General features: G+C 39.0%; 1 protein-coding gene across 1 annotated transcript in view; it reads left to right on the top strand.

Moving 5' to 3' along the window:
* The first annotated feature begins 15,525 nt into the window (after positions 1-15,525).
* The window catches only part of NOX3 (NADPH oxidase 3), a 40,663-nt gene continuing 33,542 nt past the window's right edge, over positions 15,526-22,646 (top strand). Inside the window, exons 1-4 of the mRNA XM_059835405.1 lie at positions 15,526-15,570; positions 16,243-16,338; positions 16,533-16,643; positions 18,476-18,560. Coding sequence (XP_059691388.1) covers positions 15,526-15,570; positions 16,243-16,338; positions 16,533-16,643; positions 18,476-18,560 — 337 coding nt within the window. The remainder of the gene's footprint in view (positions 15,571-16,242; positions 16,339-16,532; positions 16,644-18,475; positions 18,561-22,646) is intronic.

Genomic DNA, 22,646 nt, shown 5'->3' with positions numbered 1-22,646 from the left:
GAATGCCACCACTCTAGAGCAAACACAAGAAATGGTTCTGGTGCAGGTTCTGTTGGCAGAGACACACTCCAGAGGAACTGTCCCTTACTAGGACAACACAGCTGGTTTCTTCTCCTTGCTAGAGACTACTTTCAAAGATAATCAGAGGATAAGCCGCCAGCTATGCAGCTCTACCTTAAGCTTGTTGAATTTATGGTGTCATACATCTTCCACCTTCACAAGAAACTTCTTGATTAGTCTGTTAGTATCCAAATCAAATAAATAAATTTCATACTCTAAAACAAAAAAATGAAGAAGAACATACTCTTTTAAACTTGGCATAATAGACCACAAACCAGTAAATAACACAAAAGGTTTTTTTTAAAGTAAAAATTTTAAACAGAAAAAAATTCTGACATTCCTTTTCTGTATCACTCTGATAAGCTGTTCAAGATGTCACCTGACATTATGCAGCTAAATGATTTCCAATTGCTCTTACTTCAGATTTCTGGAGCCTAGAAATAAACTCGAAGAGGGCTCACTTGTCATTACCATTCCTTTTGCTTTTTTTTGTAAAAAGACCTTTCTCAGGATATGTTATTTGTTTTGTGGTGTGCTCTAGTCTTTAGAATTTCCCAAAGACACATGAATTTTCTGCTAAGATCAAAATTTCACCCTGTCTGTGGTAGTTAGGGAGTGTTATATTGATTCAGCTTTCATTTCTAATCAATGGAAGTTCACCAGAGAAGTTGTGCCAAACTGGTGTTAATTCCCCCATCACACACACTGTCAGAAGGCAATGTTTGCATTTTGTCCGCTAATTGTGCCTGCGGGCTGCTCCTGAAGCAGCCCTGAGGGTGGGCTGGCAAAGAAATCACACAGGAGCTTGGGTGGAGGGAAGAAGGAACAACTCTTCAAACTGTCACCACTAAACATGACAGTGAGCAAAATCCTTGCCAGTGCAAAGTCAGCCAGGTTACATGAAGTGAGAAGTCCTATATTGTCTAGCCCTCTTTTTAAAGTCTTAGATGGAATGTTGTCTGGATGGTTTTTTTTGCTTGTGTGTCTAGGACCATGAATAAGAATCATGCTGTTTAGGATACCGAAAAAACCCAACAAATACTTTTAACAGAGGACAAGGAAAAAGGATTTGAAAATACCTTAGCTAGTTAGGAGTGTCCTATTGTGCTAGTCATCATTAAAGAAACAAAAGTAAAATAACTAGAAAGACCTGGGGCCACTCAAACAAGAAAATGATTTTACATGAACTTAATGTTTTTCCTTTATGGATTACATGAGAATACAAAAATATATCATGGGAAATATTCATAAAACATAGCTCCATTTTTCCACCCAGCATGGGCAGTTTTGCAAAATTACTCTTTTGACCAGATTTAGATGTAAGACAAAAATTTAATTTCAAGAGCATCTTGGCAAGTAGAGAAAGATTTTCCAGAACAGACCACAACAATACTAATGTGGGGCAGGCTATCAATTTTTCTGCATTAAACTACACTGGTTGCAACTAAATTAGGAGAGAGCTTTAAAAGCATGTTTATTGTATTAAGAGCTTTGTGGAAGCCATTAGTAAAAACTATTTTCCAAAAGTAGTAAGTAATATTTTCAGGGGTTTTTTCCTCTGCTTGTTTTTATCTAAAAAGAAATACTCATATGAAAATTTCTTTTGCTTAGGAGTACATTTTTTCCACAGGGATTTTTATTTCAAGTCAGAAAAAAGCAGCAGCAGCTGATAAATTCCTATGTGCGTATTTTTATGCAAATATCTCTAGTAATCAATAGGGAAAAGCAATAAAAAAACATATATGCTCTAGAAACAGAATTATTTCTATATAAATTTTTTTCAGAATTTCCCATGAGAAGACAGTAGTTTTAAAAAGCAAGTTGCAAAAGCCATCCTTAATCTGAAAAAAAAAAAAAGAAAAAAAACTATGGCAAGTTTTTCACAATATATTTATGAAAGGCATAGAAGTAAACCTTGTCAAACTTGGAAGCAGTTCCCATTAATTAAATATATGCACAATTCTAGCTGTTATGTTGAAAATATGCCTCTGTGAGACCATCTGGCTTAGCACTCCTTGTCATCTAGTCACCAGGTTACTGTCAGGGAGACCAGCTACTGGATCACCCCAATATTTTAAGCCTCAAGAGCTTCAACAGAGCCCAAACACTGGCTGTGTTTTACTGCCCCTGCTCACTAAGGGGATGCTGCTGTGCTGGTTAGGATCTTCCCTCAAGTTTCCTCTCACGAGGCACTTTGCTTTCCTGTCTTGTTCCTATCACCCAGTTGTTTTTATCGCTCTTCCACCGTAATACAAATTTGTCCTTTCCTGTTATTCCTGTCAAACCTGCATGCTGCCTGGTTTCCACTTCAGCTCTCTAGAAGGCACACCATAAACATGCAGTGAATAGGGAAACGAAGCTAGAGGTAGATACAGATGCACCATAGATTGCCATAATGGATTACATTTGCTTGCATCATTACTTTTTATTCAGAAAGATAAAGCTGCCAAGTCATTCAAAAACAAACTTCCAGAAAACAGTGCCACTTAGGCTATTTTAGCCTTCTCAATTTAGCCATTCATGCTTAGGAATACATGTAAGAAATTCATGGCTTGTCTGCCTTGTCTTTGAAGAGACCTGCAATTTAACAAACACGCATAAAAGAAAGGTCAAACTCTTCCTGCATGGCCTGTTCTCCAACCTATTTCACACACACACACACCCCCTGCCACCTTGAGACTATTTTTCAAATTATTGCATGTAGTTCTGTTTTTCAATCCAGTCACTTTAAGGCACTTTTCTTTAGACTGGATGCAAAAGCACCTCTTTCCATTGCAGGAAGCCAATAAGATACACCCAGCTTTGCCTAAGACATGATGGAGCACTTCCAGCTCATGGTGGATACGCAGATAGGGGCATTCATTTGCACAACAATTTTAAGCCTATTAGCTGCATACTCTTTTGCTCAAATACAAGGCGATTTTGAATCTAAGGCAATCCTCTCTGTCCAAAGAGCAAGAGTAAAAAAAAAAAAAAAAAAAAATTAAAAAATGAAACTGTCTGTGTCCCTCCTTTACATAAGCACTCTTCCTGTGCCACTGCACAGCCCACTTCCCCTGTAGTCTGACTCCATCCCCTGTCCTCCTCCAGCAGGTAGGTGCCAGGTAAGTAGGAGGCTAAAGAAAATTCATACTACTTGGGTTCCTCCTCTCACTATGACATTTTGGCTCATAGAGGACCTATGCAGACAAATAGCCCTTAGGCTGTTGTTCACAAATACAGCGTGAGCTGTATCTTTCCGATTTTAATTCCCCAGGACAAAAACCTGGCTTTATGTTCAAGTTAATATGTTGAACATTTCTTAATGTCAGCCTTACCTCCTAAACTATATAGACAGGTTCCTTAAATCATTGTCCCAAACTGATCATTGATCAGGTCAGGGCAAGGTCAGATTCACAACCTTCACTGTCCTCTGGGCAAAGAGTAGATCAGGTACAAAACAGCTCACGCTCAGTCCATCTCCTGTAATAATAAAAAAACTTCATTTTGTAGTAATTTCAGTATGTATTCAGATTAAATGTACTCACACTGAATCTAATAAATACTTGGAAAATTATAGATTCTTTCAAAAGAAAGAAAACTTTAGGCAGAAATTCTAAGACCAGTTCAATATCAACAGGAAAGCAATCAACACCAGGCACAAAAACCTCTTACCTTGACTTCTTGCATGCACTCTTCACATAAAAAGAAAAAAATCAAAGTATACATAAACATCTAGGACAAAAGCCAAAAGCAATAAGCAAATACGTAGTCACAATTCTGGAATCTTTATCAGGCATATGACTGTAGGTGCTACACAGTTTTGGTGAGATGTGTCACATTTATCAAACACATCAAATGATCATTTAGTCTTTGGACATAAAGAACATTGTTATTCAGAAAAAAGAATTTTCTATTCAACGAAAAATTCAGATTGTGAATTGCTTGCTATTCAAAATTGAGTGAGGAAACAGTTTGAATGATACTCATCTCCAAAGCTACTTAGGACAGTTAAACTACTTTGATTATATAAACTATAAGCAGCTGGGTTTGACTATTTTAATGTAATTCCTGATAATTTTTCTTTTCAAAGAGAAAAATAAAAATTAAAAAATATAAAATGTTGTTTTAACATGTTTTGAGTATAAAATACCAGTATAAACAGATATTGCCAAATTTAATATCATAACTTTGACCAATACAAATTGGACCAAATAGTATTCTCTGGTGGAAAACTGAATATCAACAAATTTTCTAATGGCTTTGAGGATCAGAAATTGGATGAAAGAGAATGGAAGTAGAAAAAAATTGCACAAATTGGCATTCAGTGGATGTTCAGACAGTGTAATTTACACATACAGGAAACAGAGGGAAATCATTAAAGGAAAAGCAAATTATGGGACAGTGTAAGTCAAAATCTGTTCCCTTAGAACTTTAATTAGCCACCCTCATCATTGCTTTTCTCTTATAGGCACTTCTGCCCCACCTCATTCGATCGACACGAGTCTAGTGCAGCACCTAAATTCAGGGATAAATTGCGTGTTTTAATAAATACACCCATTCTCTGACAGGCTCAGTCTACAGATTGTCACTCTTTATGATGTTGCTAAAGTTAGGCCAGCTTTGATGGAAGATTTGCTCACTTACCACAGACCTGATTTATCTGTCTTGGAAGCATCATCTGAGGCAAGCTCCTTAAGTTTTGTGGAACTACAGTGGAAATTTTATGGCAGCAAATATTTATTTTTAAGGATTATTTTATTTGATTAAATACAACAGTGCATACTGTTGCACACAGCATGATTTAGATGGTGTGTCCGATATTACATTTATTTCATACTGTCCATGCCATTTCAGCTTTCAATGTACCATAGGCTGTCACTTGCAGGTTTGAGTTAATAGTTCATTCGTATGTGCAGGACACTTCATGTTCCTCAGCAATCATCCCGTGATGTCTTTAAGGTCTGGAAAGCATCACTAGATCGGTTTACATGTGATTTATATTTTCAAGGCTGTCACCACAACAACAAGGTCTAGGATGTTGTGTATTCATTTGTCAGCTGAAAGCTGAGATTCTTGAGCACTGTTCCTGGGCAAGGGGTGAAAAATATTTGAGACTGACTATGTGCAAAAGTTTTTCAAAGGACGGCATTATCTTCAGACCTGATCTTTGTGGCCATGTTCTTTATCATTATCAATTTTTCTACATCATTTTTGACTACCAGCTCTGGATGCATTTTCTTATATTGATTTTACCAACGCTATAAAGCATGTTGTATTCCTACTCCTACTCAGGACTCCCACAACCATATAGCCATTGTGTCACTCAGCCAACTCACTGTAATAGGAATTCAGAATGAGTCAGTTTTCTGCTCAAAACCATGAACCTTTCTGAAGTTACTGCTTGCCAGGAAACAAAGCTTCATCCTGTGCACACAATTTTATTCTTAAATATACAGATTAGCATTCAAAGTCCATTTTGTTTGAAATGGCCAAGGATGCACGATGAACCAGTGTGCAAGCGTGGCTGGTGCATCCTCCCCCAGGCTGGGCAGGGGACAGAGCTGCCTCCTACACATCGGACCCTGCCCCAGGGACAGGTCCCAGTCACCAAAGCCAGCATAAGCCGTAATGGCAGGACAGGGATGCTGGAGCAGGTCTCACAAGGTATAGTAGCAGTTTCCCATTTAGCAAGTATTAATAATATGTGGGCAAAAAAGATGTTAGAAGACAAATAATGAATTAAGCAATAAATCTCTTGTCACCTTTCTTTTTGTTTCTCGCTGCCATTCTCTCAAGTAATCTATCAAATCACAGTAAAAACATTTGGGTCTAGTGATCACACATTATCATCTTCTCCACTATAATAACAATTAACAGTGCAGTTTTAGTGTTCTCAGCTTTTTTCAAAACAACAGAAAAAATAGTAAAAGTCTTGTGAACTGCTTATGAGACACAACCTGTTAACAGTTGTTGTCACTCTTCGGCAAGTCACTTAATCTCCCCTCCTGATGTTCCTTTTTATAATAACTTATCTTTCTCTTACAGTGTTTGATGTAAAGACTAAATAGAAATGTTTGTACAGTACTTTAAGTATGGCAAGAGATACCAAAAGAAGAGTGTATTTTTTGAAAGAAATATATGATTATAAAATTATATAATTATATAATAAAATGCATATAATACAAATACTATCAACTGAGTATTGAAGTAAATGAAACAGAACATTTTAACTGAATTTCTGTTAAAACAATATAAATATTAGCATGATTTGTAAATAGGCTTCCATCAAGGTTTTATTTCTAAAACCTAAATTTTAAAAATGTTGTTCAACTTCTGAATTAATAGCATTTTACTCAGAGTCCTTTAAGTGTCTTTTAATTTCTTCATTCTCAAACCATAGGCAGTTGTTAGAACTTTTACAAGATCTGAAATGAGCAGTGTTTGAATATAAACCAACTTTAATCTCTTCTGGTTTAAAGCACTATATTGGGAAAAGCTTTAACAAAATTGAATTCATTAGCTTACGTTGTAACTACAATATAAACAGGCACACATTAAATACTATAATCACCACGTCCTTGCAGTTACCTTTATGTTCATACTTACAATAAGGTAAATTTACAGCTCCACAGAAATTGCAGGCAGCTCAAAGCCTTGAAACACTTGCAATATTAACATAAATTTAGAGCAAAATTATTTAAGAGCTGACTTCCTGGCGCCCTGGTGAGGGGTGATGCCTGTGGAGAGGAGGCATGGCTGGGGTAAGGCCATGGGGCCAGGGCAATGTGGTGGTGCTTGTGGTGGTGATGGGTCAGCAAGGACATTGCTGGTCACTGCCTGGCTGGAGGAGATGGGAGCTGATTGTGCTGCTCATGCTGCTTTCTTAAGAAAGCCCCATGGCAGGACACCAAACCACACATGGTGGGGAGAGGAGGAAGTCCCCGTGCCTTGCCCAAAGGGGAGGAGAGATAAGAAAAGAGCATGAGCTGGTCTTCTGCTTTGTTCTCCATGCTCAGCCCCCCGTTGATTGGGAATTACTCCACTACAGGTGAGAATGAATGAAATTGGGGTCTTATTAGAAAGGAATCACTCAAAACTTAATTTCAACCGCGAGGACCAAATCATGAGATGTGCTAAACATGTGCAACCACTTGGCCCTTTGGGATGGATCCGACGTCCTAAAACTTCATTGTCCACAGCATGTTAAATCTAATGTGTCACAAATTGTAAGTAAAGTACTTTTTACCTATGCACACTATTGCCATGAGGTGTTGGAGAAGTCTGACATAGGACTAATTATTTTTAGATGCTAAAACTTAAAGGACTTTTAGAAAAAGTTTAGGGGAGGGGATAAAGATGTGGGGAGAAAATGTTGAAAGGAGAAATAGATAGAATCAGGCATCACTTGGAAACCTTTGCTCACAAGGGTACTATTGCTTAGACTATGAAAATACTGTTTAAATGTCTGTCATCCTCCCACTTTGCCTTTATTCATTGTATCTTCACCTCTTCTTGGTGTATTCAATCTTTATTCTCCCCCACGCCTATGCCTCTTCATGGCTTCTTCTCACAACAGAGATATACTTTATAGACAGTGCCACCAGCTTATTTGAATTTAAGGTAATGGAAGCAAATAACATTTTAGTGGCAGAGAAGTGAGTCCAGAACACTTACAGCTTATGCTTTTATATATTGCTATACTGCAGTGTTAAAAATTATGGCCTGTAATTACTTTAAAATACAATTTCCACTTTGAACATGCTAGAAAATGCTTTCTACTAGGTGAACTCTTAGCTCTTGACCTCTGTTCTTGCGCACAGTTGTGAATAGCCATCTAGAAAGGTTGCATGTATTGCTACTCTTCCTGCATGTGCATATGATTACTGACACCATGGACTACATAGGAGTGACCTTTTAATGCTCCTATGCTGGGCAAACTGTATTTCATTTTTAATTTCATATGGAATAGGATTTAATAATAATCTCAGAATGAATTTGGGAAGGAATATAAAGTCTAAATGAGGAGTATTCATTCACTGAAAACGATTCAGATAACATGCAGTTTTATCAACTCTGGTAATTTTACTACTATGCAAATGAGAAATTTGCATGGTGATGTGTTTTTTTGGAAAAATGATTTGTTGCACACAGTCTTAGAAACATACCTATATACAAGTCCTTATTCATGTCATTGCTCCTCATTTTAAGGGTATATGAAGTCACTTAAATACCTATGTTTCCTTCTTATCATTGTTTTTGGTGTATCCAGTGAAAGAATTTAAGACCGCATCAACTAAAATTGCTATAAAATATTCCACCGAAAATATTCAATCTGGCACTCCAAAACATTTCATCCTCATAAAAACGGACTGATAATGGGATCACAAAGTTCTGAATAAAAGCCAGAAATAAAATCAGACTAAGCTAATAACTTCTTCATGAAAATTTTAACAAAAGGCAAATCAATTTAGTTAAATTAAGTGTGCTCATAGTCTACGGTAAGAAACTTCAGAATGCTCCATTCACTTTGTTCTAGTAAACTAAGTGAGAATCACAGACATCACAAAATGCCTGAGGTTGAAAAGGACCACTGGACATCACCCAGTCCAACCTCCCTGCTCACAGCTAGGTCACCTACACCAGGCTGCTCAGATGGGTTTTGGATATCTCCAAGGAGGGAGACTCCACACCCTCTTTGGGCAACCTGTGCCAGTTACCCTCACAGTAAGAAACTGTTTCCTGATGTTCAGTCAGAACCTTCTGTGTTTCAGTTTGTGCCCATTGCCTCTGGTCCTGCCACTGGGCACCACTGGGAAGAGTCTGGCTCCATCTTCTTTGGACCCTCCCATCATGTATTTATATACATTGACAAGATCCCCCTGAGTCTGTTCTTCTCCGGGCTCGACAGTTCTTCAGCTCGTCCCCTCATGAAAGTTGCTCCAGTCCCTTAACCATCTTTGTGGCCCTGACCGGAATCATTTCAGTAAGTACGTATCTTTTGTGTATTGGGTAGCCCAGCAGTGGACCCAGGACTCCAGATGTGTCTCACCAGCACTGAGCAGAGGGGAAGGATCCACCTCCCTTGTCCTGGTGGCAATGCGCTTTCTTAATGCAGCCCAGGAGGCTGTTGGCCTTCTATACCCTGAGGGTGCATTGCTGGCTCATGGTTAGCATGTTGTCCACCATGACTGCCAGGGTCTTCTCTGTAGAGCTATTTTCCAGCAGTCAGCCCCCAGCTTGCACTGGTGTCTGGGCTTATTCCTCCACAGATGCAGGACTTGGCATTTCACCTTGTTGAATTTATTGGATTCCTGTCAGCTCATTTTTTCCACCTGCTCAACACCAAACCTGTCATCTCATCATAGAAGGCTATCAGGTTGGTTAACCAAAATTTCCTCTTTGTAAAACCATGCTGACTGCTCCTGATCACCTTCATGTTCTTCAGGTGTCTGGAAATGGTTTCCAGGAAGATTTGGTCCATCACCTTCCCAGGGATTGAGCTGAGGCTGACCACTTCAGGTTCCCCAGATCCTCCTTCTTGCCCTTCTTGAAGACAGGAGTGACACTTGCTTTCTTCCAGTCCTCAGGAGGCTCCCCCAACTGCCATGACCTTTCCAAGATGATTGAGTGGCCTTGCAGTGACACCAGCCAGGTCAGTACTCGTGGGTGTGTCCCATCAGGTCCCATGCTTTTGTGTATGTCCAGTTTGTTTAAATGTTCCCTAACCTGATCTGCCTCCACCAAGGGTACGTCTTCCTTGCTCCAGACTTTCCCGCTTGCCTCAGGGGCCTGGAATAACTGAAGGACAGTCTTACCAGTAAAGACTGAAGTGAAAAAGGGATTGAGTACCTCAGCTTTGCCATGTCCTTTGTCACCAGGTCGCATCCCTGATCTGGTCAGCCCTGGAGAGCATGGAGAGGATTAGGTATGTGCAGTAGTGTAGGGGAATTGGTTGTGTGCTGGTGTGGAAGCTGAACAACCCTTTCATAGCCATATTGAGCCTCTCTCAATACTTTCTCCATTGTGTTGGTGATGCCCTGGTTCTGGGGGAGGTGAAAAGCCAGCTGGCAGCCATCTTCCCCCTCCGTCACCTCACCCGCCAGCGCACAGCCCTTGCTTCCCCCTTATCGTGTGTTATCGCCAGCCTGGCAGAGCCTGCTCCCATAGGGGTATCCTGTGAGCACAATCCTGCAAGAAAGTGTTACAGATTGCAGATCCGTGGACTTAGTAGTGGCACCTGGTACAGGAGATGAAGAGCTGGAGGGAGGCCAGCTGATGCACAACTTGCTTGTACTGTATTAGGAACATATGAGACAGGGCCAGATGAAAAATATCTCATCTATTATGGGATTTTTCTGGTCTGGCGACACAGAGAAATCATCATGGATGCTACTGTCATCCCTTTTTCCTCCTGCTCCTTGTTATTCCCATTTCTCAGCTCATCTTTAAGCTGTTTTCCACAGCTTTCTTCCTACAAAACAGCTAAAGGGAAAATTCATCTGGGTAACCTGTGGACGCATCTATTTGTACAAGACTTCAGCTGCTTTGAGGGGTTGTTTTGTTTCATTAAGCTGGAAAACAGCTTGTGTAGGAAAACCAGCATTTTGCACATACAATTAGGAAGGTAGGATACTCTATTTCTGCACATGCACAGTCAAGAGCTGGAAGATTTTGGCACTTACTGAAACAAATAGCTTTTGAACATCTGAAATTGCTCCTGAATATATTTTGGTTACAGTGTGAGCATGGTAATAAAGGAGCCCCTTGAGAGAGAAAATATTTGGATTCAAATATTAATATCGTTTGGCTGGAAACTGATTATCTCCCAAGCTACAGCTGTTAGGTTTCTCACTGATAAACCTTTCTGCTGGCTTGAAAAAGTCAGAATTGGGGTTGCTTTCTGCAAACAGGGTGTCAAGCCCTGCTTCAGGCAGAAACAACAGTTGTTCCCACACTGGTCAGTGACAATCTCTCTTTTAGCCACCAACATGACTTTTGATTTTGATCCCAGACCCTTTGCATTTCGCTGTTCTTTCGACTCCTTTTCTTGACTCCTGTAGGCATCGCTGCTGTACACTGTGATTCCAGATCCTGGCATTGCCTGTCGGTTGAGATATTCCTGATACCAGTATCAGGTCTGCTAACACAGGGAAAGGAAGTGTTTTATTGTGCTTTGTCTGTTTTATTGCACTGGCTTGTGGAGTTGAAGAGGAGCTGGACCTACAACCAAAAGACTTTTCTTCTTTTTAAAGGGGTTCTGAAACTTTATTCTGTTTTTCTGGATAGAGACTGAAGTTTTTCTCCCCATTTTGTGCCTTGTGACCAATGGCTGGGTTTGTGGACGTAGTGAATACTTGCTATGCCATTGCTAATTCTGCCAGCTGCATCATAAGTGTTTTGATAACTGCATGATTTTTTTTGTTGTTTAAGCCCACTTCTGGCCAAGATTTTTAATATTTTATTAAAAAATAAACACATTGTTACTGAAAAAAAGCTGTAAATGAGAAGCCAGATGCCCTTGAAGTCTCAGTACTGTCAGCACTCTCCCCCAAACTGCAAACTCTTTTTTTTTTAATTTCATAAATTTTAGAACAATCTGATGATTTTTGAATCTTTGGCACTGACAAGGCTGATATTACATTAGTCTTTTAGAGCTTTAGGGATTTTTTTAAGGTTCTCAAACTGCAAAACAGTTCCCCCATATGTAATGTGAGTACAGTTCATAAAAAAAAATAAATCCATTAACATTAATGAGGTAGTTAAATAAAAAAACCCACACTATAAGAAAATCTCTAAAAATTATATAGCTGTTTTTCTGCTACTGGTCACTCAGACACTGTTTATAGAAATTCAGTAAGTTTCTTTTATAAAGCTAGAATCAGAGCATTGAAGAACAACCAAAGCTGAACCTTGGCCTCTGTTCCTTCAGAATTGTCTTTGAAAGAAAAAAAGAGGAAAAAAAAGGAAAAGGTTTGCACTCTAATCACCTTCAGCAGCTTCTCTCTCCACAAAAGCTGAATGGTTTATCAAATATATTGTTCAGCTTTTTCATCCATTTAACAGAGACAAATCTGCCTCTCACTTCTTAAACGCTATTGGGAAATATTATGTAGAAATAATGTAAAAATTAGAGAACACAGGAGTGCCACCATTTTGTATGTTCTAATACAAAGTGTACCATCTGATACAGTCAGCAATTAAATGGCTGTCAGATGGTCTGCAAAATTAAAGCACTCTGATCCTCTGGATCACTTGTTTACCTGTATCCATCTGTATGTGTTGCATAGTGAAGCTTATCAGGTTCATTCAGGTTACTAACAGACATAAAGTCAAGCACACAGGAAAACTAAGAAAGAGCTAGGGCAGAATTCAGGGTCAAGTGAAATTATTTTTGCCTTTGAGAAAGGCAAATAGTAAAATTAGGGTAGCCTAGCAAGAAGAAATATATAGAGGTATATGTATACAGTCTCATGCTAATAATTAATCTGACTTGTAAAGGGTAAGCAGTGTTGAAAGTACTTTAAAGAAAGTACTAACAACCTCAGATAGAGGTTGTTGTCAAATAGAATAGAACCAACTGAGATTGAGATCTGTAGCAGTAACTGATATAAACATTGACATCAATGCTGAGATACTTACATGGAAGAATTCAGCACCTCATAAACCTCTTACCATGAAAAAACTGACCTTTTAAGCTAATGACAGAGTTGCCTGCCTCTTGCATGGGAACTCAGCATGCGCATCACTGCTTTTTCTCCAACTGCCAGAACAAATCCCCTTTCATCCTTATTCTATATCCTTTTTAAGACAGTTGCAGCTCATGATAATGATAAAACAATAATAAAATGGAATACAGTTAGTTCTTTAATCAATAAAATGTACTTTCCTGACTCTTGTCTGAATAGTTTGTGCTAGAAATTGGCTGAGATCACTGCGTATCAGTATAATAAAATGATGACCAGCTCCTTTGTAGAAAATAAAGCAATAAAGAGCTTTTGTGTAATCTTTATGTTTTTATTGATAGATACCACACTGGAGACCACACACATTACTGTTATATATGAGAAAAAACATAGCTGTTTCAACAGACAAAAAATAAAGTGCAGTTGATTCATCGGCTCCTTTAAGGGGACTGGCATCTGGACCACATGCACTTCAAAGTCAAATGCTGTACTGAGATGTGCTGCTTTGAAGTACAGCTGCTGATCCAGACAAATTTTGGAGCCTAAACCAGCATATGAATCTGCTGTACTCTGAAAAAAAATCTATTTCAGATGCCAGTTTTGACTCATTTTAGAAAATTGCTGTCTGGATCGGCTGAACTTCAAAGCAGAATATCGCAGTGCAGCATTTCCCTTTGAAGTGCAGCTAATCCAGATAGTAGGTTTTCTCTCCTCCCTTTTTTTTCAAGTAGTTAAAATTGGCATCTGACCTTACCAGTATTTCTCCTCACCCTCTGCACATTCTCCTTCCCTTCTCCCTTATTTCCTCTTCTTTTGACCTCTCTGAAAAATACAGCTATCCTCACTATCATGTTAGCTCCTGCATTACCAAAGCTACTATAAAGAGGGTGGTTGTGGGAATAGCCTATATCAAGTCACATAATGGACAGTAGCCAATTACTGCACATGGCTTGTCATAAAGTTTGTTAATAAATAATGCTTAATTTTACCATCCAAGAAAAATAAAGCTCCAAATAAATCCCCTATAAATGCTTGCATTCAGAGTATTCATAACCACATTTCCATGGTTCTGCTAACTCATATTAATGTCCATTAACACTGGTTTAAAAACTAGATGAGCTTAATAACATTTCAACTTCAAGAAATTTTAAGCTATTTTGTCACAGAAAGGTCTTCTTCACAGCCAAGTCAAGAAGGCCTTTAGAAAATGGTTTTACTAGGGAAGGAGCGAGATTACTACAGGCAGAGTTTGCATGGCTTCTGGCAAGGGGAGCCAAAGGTAAATGCGGTGCGCTTACCAGGACAGGACAAAAGAGAAGCTAAGACCTGGTCGGCCAGGAGGACCTTCCTAGAGTGGAGTTGACCATGTTTCAGAGCAACCTCTTCTTACCCCAATTGTTGCTAGTTCCACGATGTAAGGGAGGCCAAGGAGAAGGGATTTCCCTCTGGAGAAGTGCAGAACAGTCAATAAATTACTCTTCTCTCTTAGTAAAGGCAAATCAGAAAATCTGCTCTTCATGTTGAATATAATCATGGTGCTGGCTGTTCAAATAACCACCTACTAAAGAAAAGTCTTAAACAGACTAACAGCATTCTCTGTTATACTGGCCTGTCAAAAGGTTTTGATCATGCTGAGGGGTACTGAATCCTGCTGACTCATTTTTGCAGATGGCTCATTAGATCCTCACAGAAGTAAACCTCCGAGGGGAAGGAAGTAGGCTGAACAGTCCTCCGGACAAACCCAGAGGAACAGGAACATCTGGTTTTATAAATAAAAACAAATCCTGAAAAAAAATGGGTAAGCTCTAGCCCTGGACAGTGTTTGTGGATTATATTTGGAAGAGGCTTATACTTCCTGAGTACCTTAAGTCCTGCCAAAGCAACATCACTTTGCAGACAAAATGTGGGAGCAGGGTCCAGAGCACATGGAGAGCCACAGCACCTGTCGGGCTGCTCAAGCCACATGCACAAGTAAGGGACAAGGTTTTTCCTAACGATGCCTTTGTGCTCAGACCTCTGAAATAGGAGTCCTCACCTCACAGGTCATGGGTGAAGGCAGCTGATGTTTGTGAGGCTTGACAGAGAAGCCCAGGAGGAAATTAATTGTTACTTCTTTCCTCCTAGCACGGAGGGAAGGAAATAGGATTCATGTCCTTACACCAAACAATGTAAATAGGTGGAAGAGAAAGTAACTGCTTATTTTATGACTGCAGCCAAATGAATGAAAAACTATCATGCATTTTAACGTTGTCATAATCTATATTCGCAAGAAATCCAGATGAATGTTAGAGGGGCACCCTTTATTCTGACAATTCCCAACTTCTGACTGAGTGACTTTGCCACTCCCAAGACATTTTACCAATGCTCCGGTCTTATACACACATAAGGGATGCTCCCATTTGCTGCTAAATCGAAAGACAAATCATGAAGAAATGTCGCACTCTGTTCAAACTGCAAAGACAAAGCAAAAAAAACCCCACCCAAATACATGCTAGTACAAGAGGCCAATTTAGTGACAGCATCTCTCATTTGCTGAGAAATAACTCTGGAGAGAGAAAGGACTGGACAATGACCAGCATTTTATTTACACAGGTCATGAGACATGTCACTTGGGTGATCTGTTCTTGTCAGGCAGTCCTTAATTAGAAAATTCCTAGAGAGAGCTCCTGCTCCCACTAGGTGCTTATTAAAATCTAAGGACAAAAGGAGTTAGTAGAAAAGCCTGAGGAATGGATGGAGAACTCAGGTTACACTGGAAGGCAAGAGTCAGCTGCTGCTAACATAGGGAGAGGCACTCAGGATGGGATGCTGGATTTTGAATGAAAAACTCTCAGTGCTGTTATTAGTGAGTATTTTTAGCATTAAAAATTCTAATTGGATATATATAAATATTTTAAGCTTGTTTAAAAGACATTTTATGGTTTGCTTACAGTAATACTCCCAAGCTTAATGTAAAACTTGCTATAAAATATTCAGCAGCCTTTTTATAAGTAGTCTTAAAAACAATTTAAAGTCTTACTGTTTTATTTTTAATTATTTTTAAGTCCGTGTACTTTAGTCCTCAGATAAAAGGAACAGGGGTTTGCAACTGTAATTGAAATTACATTCTGAATTATTTTCAGAGGCTTTGGTGAATTGAGTATGGGGGGCAGAGAAAGGAATTTCCTCAGCTCCTAACTCCCTCCATTTCTGGAATTCTTTAATTTTAGCTTGTATGGCCTTTTTAGAGACCAGGCTAAGCCCTGTGTTTAAGATCAAGTTTACCATCACACAGTAAATGTCATCTAGATCCTCTACTGGGGATGTGGGGATAGAACTGTAATCCTGCATTTGCTAAAAGACAGCCTCATTCCAGCAGGCATTTGTGATTTCTATCATCTGTGATCAAGAACTGCATTGCACACTGATTTTGAAGTATGTCTCAGATGTTTTTAAAACTATAACCATAACCAATTTTATATGCATTAAAAAATACTGTAAGTAAGTGTCACTAATCTGTATCCTGTCTGCTTTGTAGCTGGTGTGGCTGGGACTGAATTTCTGTTTGTTTATTGATACCTTCCACTGGTATGAAGATGAAGATGCTTACATTTATACACGGATTATGCTGGGAGTAAGTAGGAGTTTGATTGTTAGAGGGCTCCATGAGAAGAAAGTATGCATAGTCTGATTTTATATACATCCTTCATAATAATATTTTTAATGCTTTTCCCATATAAGAGAATTATGTTAATACAGTATTTTCTTTCTTTTGCTCCTCCTATACCAAGCTTGTAATTTCATTTCTTTATACTGTTATATGTACAGTCAACCCTGGCTTGGGCAAGAGCTTCTGCAACGTGCCTTAATTTTAACTGCATGCTAATCCTGTTACCAGTCTGTAGAAACCTTATTTCATTCTTAAGAGGAGCAAGCATTGTAAGTACCATTTCTCAAATAGCCATATTATCCTCCTTTTTTTATTTCCATAGTTCAGCAGTATTATCCATATCAAACATTTTTGAAGGAATTTTAATTTTTGATAGAGAAGTCTGTACACTATTGCCTAGTTGTTATCATTTAAATTGTCACTATTCATGGTTAAAGAGAAACAAATGGCTTGTTTAACACAGTGCTCTAAATGCAACACTGACTTTGGCAGCCACTGCATAGCATGGTGTCATGAAGTGAAGAGTGAGGAGCTACAAAAAAGGGACATAATAATGCAACTTGGGCAAATGGAGAAAATACAAGTCCATCATGTGTAACCTGTGTAGCTGCAAAATGAAAATTGGAGAGAGAGAAAATGCACAGAGAGATATAAAAGTGTCATAAGGATAATAAGGAACATGTTTCAACCTTTCTGTCTGAGTGGCCACTGTTCAGGTCTTCCTTTCTTGTAAACATGTTTTTGTAAAGGAGTGGTCCTCTGCTCAGAGGCATTTACATTAACCTCAGCATCATGTACAGGAAGTACTTAAGGCTTTAGCTCTACTAGCTATAGCTTCAATTTGCAGTGAATTAGTATAGTCAGAGCAATTCCACTACCACGTTTGGGTAAAAAATCACTGGTCACTTCATGACTCCAAGAACAACAGGAATTTAGAAATTGTAACATTAATTTATTTTATTGTGAGCTGGTTCTTATTTCAGTTCTGCCTTTTATTTTCTTCAGAGTTAGAGTTACATTTCAAGCAGTCTTTAGGCTGGGAATCAACACTGTTTTATAATTGTTTGAGTCCAGGAGCTGAGCATTTAAGAAAAAAAGCCTTGTTGGACTTCGGAATCAGCTTGTGAATTAACATAAAACATGTGCATGCCCACTTAGATGCTGAGTAAGAGCTCAGAGAACGGGAACTCTTCTCACAGATAATCAATATTTTGCTCTTCTGGACAATATTCTGCTCTTGAGGAGCATGGTACAGAGCAACTGGACTGGCTCCAGCACGGTCAGCACAGGGCTGGATCCAGTGACTCCCCGAGGAGGTGCTGTGTCTTGGCATTGCTCCCCGTGGTGCTCCAGATTTTTGGAAGACTTATTAGCTGGGGAACAGCGTGGATAAATGCCAGCATCTTTGGCATGGCACTGTGCCAGGTCACATGCGCAATCCAGACACCCACCACACCATTCAGAGACTGAATTAGGTCCATGAGGGCTGTCTAGGTTCCAGCAGAGCATGTTAGTTTTGGCACTGCAGCCCGGCTCAGCCCCAGGCTGGCTCTGCGCAGAGGCACCCAGCTGGCCATGAGCACACCACCGTCGAGCACTTCCAGTAATGGGAAGATAGCTCAGTAACACATAAGCGTGCAGCCACCTGAGGTCTAGACAGCCTCACCCTCCTCGGGTGTGCATTTCATGAAAGCAGCGAAAACGTTTTCACTGCAAGCTGGCTTTGCCAGCAGTTCAGCTGCGTTCATGCAGCTAAACCTGAGCTTGCAAAGCAGTGATGGCCCAGCCTGGTGTCCTTATACCAGCAAATGAGTTAATCACCTGCCCAGATAAACCACTCACAAATCACAGCTAAATGTGGCAGAGTTTTATCAAACCTGTTTTTGAGCCCCTACATAGGCTGAATAGCTTAAGAAATCCTGGAGTGTCACTATGCCGAAAAGATACCTGAGCCCCGAAGTTAAGGCTAACCCAAAACTTCTACTGAATTCCTTCAACATTCCATTTTTAAGTGTACTGAACTCCTCTCTTCTCCTCTCCAAAATTGGAGTTGTAAATAGTAATAGGAATGACATAAAACAAGATCTGCTTTTTCACCAAGTGCTGTGGAGGAGCACTGAAGAGACAGCTTGACAAAAACATCACATTTCACAAGATGGTTGCCTATGGAATAGCTGTAAATGCAAGTAAGCTTTTTTATTTTTTTCCTTCTTTGCCTTTGAACTGTTTTGAATTCCACAGTGATTCTGCCTAATGCTGTAATCCCCATCAGCTCCGAGACATGCTATTTTAGTGCAATCATGTGGTGACTGCAGCTTTAAATAGGTGTAGGAGTCCCATCTGATTAACCATTTGTAACCTTTTTAGCTTGAGAAAAGCTTGACTATTAAGTCAATAAACTTTCAACCTGGATAGTAACTACTAGTCGCCATTTAGTTAATGTGACCGACTTGTATGCTTTTAACATTTAGTGTAAATAACTTTCATTAAATCCCTGAGAGTAGATATTTGGGGAGATGACATAGCATTACAGTTTGATTTCCTAAGGAAATAGTGCTTATGGGTCACACCACTCAGATGTCCACCGCTGCATCTTCTTCAATAATTTTTCAACCAGGTAATAAATTTAATGTAAATTTGAGACAAGCAGCTGTCTCAAAAACAATAAATTCCTAAACATTTTTTTTTAAAAAAAGGTGATGGGTACAGGGAACTAATGGCCCCCTTGAGGGAAAAACTGCATCTTGAGATCAAAAGTTATCTGTTCTGCTGGTCCTAGTGACTTACTGAGCTTTAAGTGTTCGTTTGCCTGGCTGGGAAGAAGACATGGCACCTTCCTGTTCCCCAAGTGGTTAAAGAACCTGGAGAAGACTGAAGCTTGTAGGAATTCAGAGGACTTGAGGAGAACAGGAGATAGTGTGGGGAAGAGGGATGTGCAGAGAGGAAGAACAAAAGGCAATATGAGGAAGGACATAAGCACAAAGAGATGGAGAGGTATCTGGGGCAGATAGTTCTCTTAGAAAAGATGAAGGATACACAGGAGTTAATTGGGGTTATTTGCAAGCATAAGACATTGCAGGGTAACAATTCTACCCCCATGCTCTCAGGGTGGATCTTGGTCCCAATATTTTTTTCAGTCTACATAAGGGAGCTGCTTTTGTGTGCATAAGCTGTTAATGTCCCCATGCAGTAAGACAAGAATATGAAGTCAGGATTGCCATCAGGAATCAATAGCTAAAATTTGTCCTTTGGATGTAGTGCTAAAGAATTCAGAGGGGAACGCTGGGGGATGAGAACATGCATCTTATAGTGTATTATGATGATTTACTTATCTGTCATGTCCATTCATTTATCAGAGTTCAGTTTTAGCATAAAGCAGAATCCTACAGAACGCAACATTGCTTCTTTAATTAACAAATCAACCCAGGAATGTAAATTAGCCAAATTCTACTTGGTGTATAATTTGTCATGCTCCAAAAAGAAAGCAAAACTGCACAGTCAAACCTTATATGTTTTGGGTTTTTACATTCATATAAAAATGTTTGCTAGTGCATTAAGGTGGACAGTTTGGGAAGTGCAAGTCTATCAGAAAAGTGATTACTTTATGGCTTCAATAATTCCAAGGAAAAAGACACAGGAGCTGATGTGAAATGACAGAAAGCACCATTATTTAATTCTGTCATTCTTTAGGGAGAAAATATGGGTTTGTTGCTGGGTTATTATTTGGGTTAGGTTCTTTTCCCAGAATACAAAATGGACAAATAGCTGATGAGGTATTTGAAAAAGAAAACAAAATACAGGGAAGTCTAATGAACAAAACATGACAATTTATGAACTCATGCTTCCCTAACAGACAAGTGAGAAACAACTATCATATTTGGGAAAACATTACATCACTGTATAGTCACACTTGCGTAAAGAATGGCCAGAAACTCAGTTGCCTGAAATTAAATTTCAAATTCATAAAAAAAATACAATCTACAGCACATATTGTGACAGAAATGTTTCAGAGTAAAGAGGTACCCACAAGTATACTGAGTCCCTTTTTATAAAATCTCAGTGTTAAAATGATGTGTAAATAGATGCCATTTTCCTCTCAACTGACACATTATTTATCCAAGTACTACATATATTGCCTTTTGTTACACAAAAGCATAGTCAACTCCTATTAGTCTATTGCAATTTAGTAATTCTTAGTTAAATGAATGTTCTCCCCTGTATGATCAATAGCCTAAATGTGGCAGCAAGAAGTTAAACCAATTTGCAGATCAGATCAGTAAGCTTAGCCTCACAATATAAAATTGTGGACTCCTTTATTATCAAAGTAACATGTATTCATATCCGCTTGCCAGGTGGTGATATTCCAGCATATTTATTTAATAGCGTGCTAAAAATAGTCAGCGCAACATTAGTATTGTCTGGCTTCTAACAGGCAGCCAGCTCAACTGAGGTGCGCATGGCCTTGGAAAAAGTATATCTGTACCTTTAATTTTTCATCAGCCCGAATACAAATTCAAAAGCAGGCTTTAATTGGTCAGGTCATAAAGGGATATAATTAGAGACTAGTGGAAGAGGGAAGCTGGAGGAAAGGGAGAGAGTAAACAATGCTATCTATAATCAAGGGCGTCATTGAAAATTCAGTAAAGGGAATTCTGCTTAGTTTGGCTTCCTGCATTCTGCATGCTTGTCTGTGATAAGAGCTGTCTGGGAGTTATTCACCCACTAATAAATCTTCCTTATAGACCCGTAACTCTGCTAGAATAAAATCATAGTTTCATGCACTCTCAGTTTGATCAGTGCAAATCATTCTATGCTTTCTAATGCAAAAGAGACTTTTCAGTTGAGAGGCAGTTGCCTGAAACCTAAAGATATCTACAAGAGATAGCTAATAACATTTTGTACAACTCCTCCCTCTTACTGTATTGTTTCTACCCTCTTCAGAAAGTACATTTATACATTTCCTGAAGTGGGGAGTGTTGTGGGGGATATATTTTTTTTTACTTTGACATACAGTGCATATTGTGCACATACAGACTGCTTCTTGTGTTGTTTTGATGGTTGTAGAAAGGTTATATAGATATATTGATCCAACAGTCTTTGAATTATGATATTAATAAAACTTAAACAATTAAGGAAAAGTAGGGGAAGGACGGTGAGGTTCTTCATAGTTAGACTGTTTCCTGCTCCTTAAAAATTCCAGAAGTGCAATTTTCTTTAAAATCATGCAAAATGCAGGCAGAAGTATAGTGATGCCAGGTGTGTTTGGCTTCTGACAAGCACTGAAAAATTTATAACTAAGAATACTAGAAAACCTTTCCGTTTTCAACCACGTTTTGGTAGTGGTGGCTATGTGAAGGGCTTTGGTGATCTGAGTCACTTTTTTGTGTAAGCGATGAAGTTTTCAGGGAAGCAGATGCTTATCTTCAAAAGAGGTTTAGCTGATATCTCAGTGTTGTACTTCCAGAAACCACAGAAAATCAAATTTCCATTAAACTGCATTTTTTTTTCAGTCAGATTGTTTAAATCCAGACTTAGTGCAAGTACTAGGAAGGAAACTACATTAAATTAAATATTATAAGCTTCCAGCTAGGATAAAAAAAAGGTCCAAGGCATGTTCTTCTTTGATGTTTATAACCATTCTAAAAAAAAAATAAAATCCAATGCAAGTATGTGTATGGTCACTATTGTTGTAATTTTCACATAACCTGCACTTTTTTAGTCCACAAAGACAGCCTGAAGCTGAATTAAGTGTTCTGTGTAACTAGAAATGGCACAAGGCAGTGGTTGCCAAAAGAACCCGGGCTTGTTCAGGGGCAGAATTCCCCGTGCCTGGGTTAGCTGCTTGCAAAGCCGTTCTCTTCACTGAGGGCAGAAAGGCCAGGATTTGACTCTCTGATTTTATCACGATGGGTTGGTTAACCAAAACACTTAACTGCTAGCAGCAAGCTCCAATTTGATTGTTATCCTGTACAGGCATGCAGAAAAAGAGAGAGTGAAACCTTGTCCTCAGATAAACACATGCAATTTCTGTTTAGTTCAATGAGAGTTGTGCATGCTTCACTGAAGGCACAATTGGCTGAATAAGACTAGCTAAATTGACCAGACTTTCAAGATAATTTAATTACACCTCTTTGTATTTAAGAATATGTACAGTAAACACCATACTCTAATAGCAACCCTTTTCCTCCCTCCCTCCTTCCAATAAAACCTTTTATTTGATCTCAGAGGTGGACTAGATAGAACATCTTGGGGTCAAATACAAATCAATGTAT

This window comes from Gavia stellata, chromosome 2, assembly GCF_030936135.1.
Source record: "Gavia stellata isolate bGavSte3 chromosome 2, bGavSte3.hap2, whole genome shotgun sequence".
Classification (NCBI taxonomy): Eukaryota; Metazoa; Chordata; class Aves; order Gaviiformes; family Gaviidae; genus Gavia; species Gavia stellata.
Note: the sequence above shows the minus strand (reverse complement) of the source record. Positions and strands in the feature narration are given on the sequence as shown.